Genomic DNA, 3357 nt, shown 5'->3' on the forward strand with positions numbered 1-3357 from the left:
ACAGTTGATCCATCAAGCCATCTATCCTTGGCAGCGGGTACTTGTTCTTCACAGTCACTTTGTTCAACTGTCAGTAATCCACACAAAGTTACATTCCTCCATCCTTCTTCTTCACCAATAAAACGGGCGCTCCCCACGGTGATACACTCGGTCGAATGAACCTTTTATTCAGAAGCTCTTCCAACTGGGTCTTTAGTTCTGCCAGCTCTATCGGAGCCATTCTATACGGTGCAATTGACACTGGTCCGGCTCCCGACACCAATTCAATCGCAAATTCAATCTCCCTTTGAGGTGGGAACTCGGAATATCATCCGAAAATACCTCTGGAAAGTCTCTAACTACCGAAATCTGATCTAAGTTCTAGGCATCACCCAAAGCATTAGCAGCCAACAAGATATAACCCTGACACTCTTCCCCACTACAGTACATCCTTACAGAGTTTAGGTAATAACCCTCAGCTATCACTGCTCCATTTTCCCCTTCCGGCGTAAATCAAATTGACCGCTCAAAGCAATCCAACAAAACTCGATTCTTTGACAACCAATCAAACCCCAAAATCATTTCCATTCCAACCATTAGTAAACAAATTAAGTCATGCACAAGGTCTCTACCCTGAATCTTGAAATCTACTTGTCTACAACCTGACCTAGTCATAACCGTCTAATGCGGAGTATGTACATGCAATTCAAATGCCAATTCTGAAACTTTCAAGCCTAGCTCCTTAATTTTAGCAAACGAAATAAATGAATGCAAAGCTCCAGTATCATATAATGCAATGAAGACTTTATCACCAAGTAAACAATTACCTCTCATCAGAGGATCCACCTTAGTAGTATCCTTGGCGTTCACAGCAAAAACTCGCCCTTGATGTTAACTCTAACCCGCATTCAGGTTCTTCCCACGAGTGCAATCCCTCACAATGTGACCAGAAAAACCACAGTTGAAACAACCACCTATACCAATCTTGTAAGAGTCGTATCGATGAAAACGCCCATAATGTACACAAGTCAAATCTGGAGAAATCTTACTTTGATTTCCGTTCCCTTTAGCATACTGAAACTGATTATGAGTGTTCTTTCTGAAGCCTCCTTGACCTTGAGGCACATGTCCTCCTCTCTTGAAATTCTGCCCCTCGGCTGAAAGTACTTGCCACGTCCCCTACTAGAGTTTCCTCTATGAGTGTCCTTTGGCGAAGCTACTGTCTTTGCATATTCTTTAACAACTCTCGCCTTGTTCACCAAATCAAAGAAAATACAAATCTCCATAGGAGCCATAACAGTCATGATGCTATCCTTCAAGCCCCTTTGGTACTTGATATACTTCCAGATCTCGTAGGTCTCCGGGGCACACTGACACACCCTAGAAAACCTACAAAGCTCCTCAAATCAGCTATTGTAGTCTGCCACAAATAAGGAACCTTGCTTCAGCTGCATAAGTTCCATCTCTTTTGCTTCCCTTGCAGACTCAGGAAAGTACTTCTTGTAGAAGGCCGTTTGGAATACATTCCAAGGAATATCAGCATTCTTAAGCTGTAGCAAGTGGCATTCACCTTTCCACCAGGGCTGAGCCTCTCCCAGAAGCTGATACGCAACAAACTCTGCGTATTGGTTGTTTAAGACATGATGTGCTTGTAGTGCGTGCTCCATGGCATGGAACCAGTTATCCGCATCTGTAGGATTAGTTGAACCTCTGAAACTTGGAGGATGAACCTTGAGAAGAGTATCCAAGGTCATCGGAGCACCTCCCATATTATCCCCATTTCCTTCAGCATTATCATTTCCATTTCCATCTCCGTTTCCATTTCCAGCCAGTTGGCCTAACCTCTTCACAGCTTGCAGAGTCGCAACAGCATTAGCCTCCATGGTGTTCGCAAGATTCGCCATTGCCGCCATGAATTCGGCATGGTTATCGGCCAGTTGTGCATTTCTATGCTCAACGTGAATGTGTACGACCTCATCTGCGAGTGGCCATTAGGGTTTCTGTCTACACCAAACAATCGATATCAAGGTGATCAGTTTCAATATCAAAATTCTAGTGCTTCAATTATCCCAAAAAAACACTCACAAACAAGCATGCTATGCATATATCAAACAGATAACCTAATAACTTCAAAGAAAAGACACACAGAGTATGCAATGAAGTACAATCGGCCCACCCTTCAGGCTCACGAGGACGAACCGCTCGGATACCACTAAATGTAACACCCCAATTAGCCTAAGCTTTACTACGATAGTTCTAAGCTCATACATACAATATATAGAAAGAATTAATATAACCTAGAAGCCCAATGAAGGATATAGCTCAAAAAACAGGATTTGAAAAGCGCAAAACGTACACATGAAGCTACTAACTTAACGCACAAGATATAGATATAATAGGACAAAAGATAAGAGTATAATAGCATAAGAATCTAGCCTCGGCTTGTGGAGTTTAAGCCGGCTATCTATACACAGACCATATAGAAATCTAAAGTTTATAAAATAGCTCATAAAAGTTTTTCTCTCAACATAAGCCTCTAGCCAAAAGTAAAATACAAAAGATGAGAGATATAAACAAAAGAATCAAAAGACTCCAAAATACATCCAGGATCCTCCGTTCTATCACCATCGAAACAACTCACTGAGGTGGGTTGCGACCTGCATTTGAAAAACAACAACAGAATATGGTATGAGAACCGAAGGTGCTCTGGATGTGACGTAAGATATAAGACCTTGGGATGCCAAAGGCAATCCTAGAACTTTATATCCATCACAAGATTCATCTTAAAGCATAACTAAAATAATAAAGCATAACTTAAAACTTAACATAATAAAAAGGGTAATCTAACTTAGGGGATTTTCTATGCTAACAGTTCTTCGCTGTCCCACATCCTTCACCAACCTATCCTCCATGCGATCCTATCGCCACCGCCTTCCGAACCTCCTCAATCCGAGTAGAAAGCACAATTAATTATAATGCAAGTAAAACACAAGTATAGACATATATGGCAAGTAATTCAAGTAGGCAATTAGGCATGTTATACAATCAGGCAAGCAATTACAAGTCGGCAAAGCAAATAAACAGATAGAAGATGCACATGATGAATGCCTGTCCTATTGGCTGTGATATCACATTGTCGGTTCAACTGCCAACCGAACACATCTCCATGGAGATGTCACCCTTTGGAATCATAATTGGAAACCCCCGAGATATGGTGCTCGGAACACCGTCTAGGATTTTATGCCTGCACACTCTAGTGATCCCAAGGGACGTGAGAGGGATACTCTTGCCACAGACCTCACATCTCAACATAAGCAGGATTAACCACCATCCTTACACCGCCGTCACTACCTCGACAGGCAGGATTAACCACCATCC

At 42.1% G+C, this 3357-nt stretch overlaps 1 protein-coding gene across 1 annotated transcript; it reads right to left on the reverse strand.

The window, feature by feature from the left end:
* Positions 1 to 1385: 1385 nt before the first annotated feature.
* LOC107466021 (uncharacterized) lies at positions 1386 to 1892 on the reverse strand. The gene has a single exon (XM_016084995.1). It carries the CDS (start codon positions 1890 to 1892, stop codon positions 1386 to 1388), a length of 507 nt encoding a protein of 168 aa, XP_015940481.1.
* Between the last annotated feature and the right edge of the window lie 1465 nt (positions 1893 to 3357).

The sequence above is a fragment of the Arachis duranensis genome, chromosome 9 (assembly GCF_000817695.3).
Source record: "Arachis duranensis cultivar V14167 chromosome 9, aradu.V14167.gnm2.J7QH, whole genome shotgun sequence".
Taxonomy (NCBI): domain Eukaryota; kingdom Viridiplantae; phylum Streptophyta; class Magnoliopsida; order Fabales; family Fabaceae; genus Arachis; species Arachis duranensis.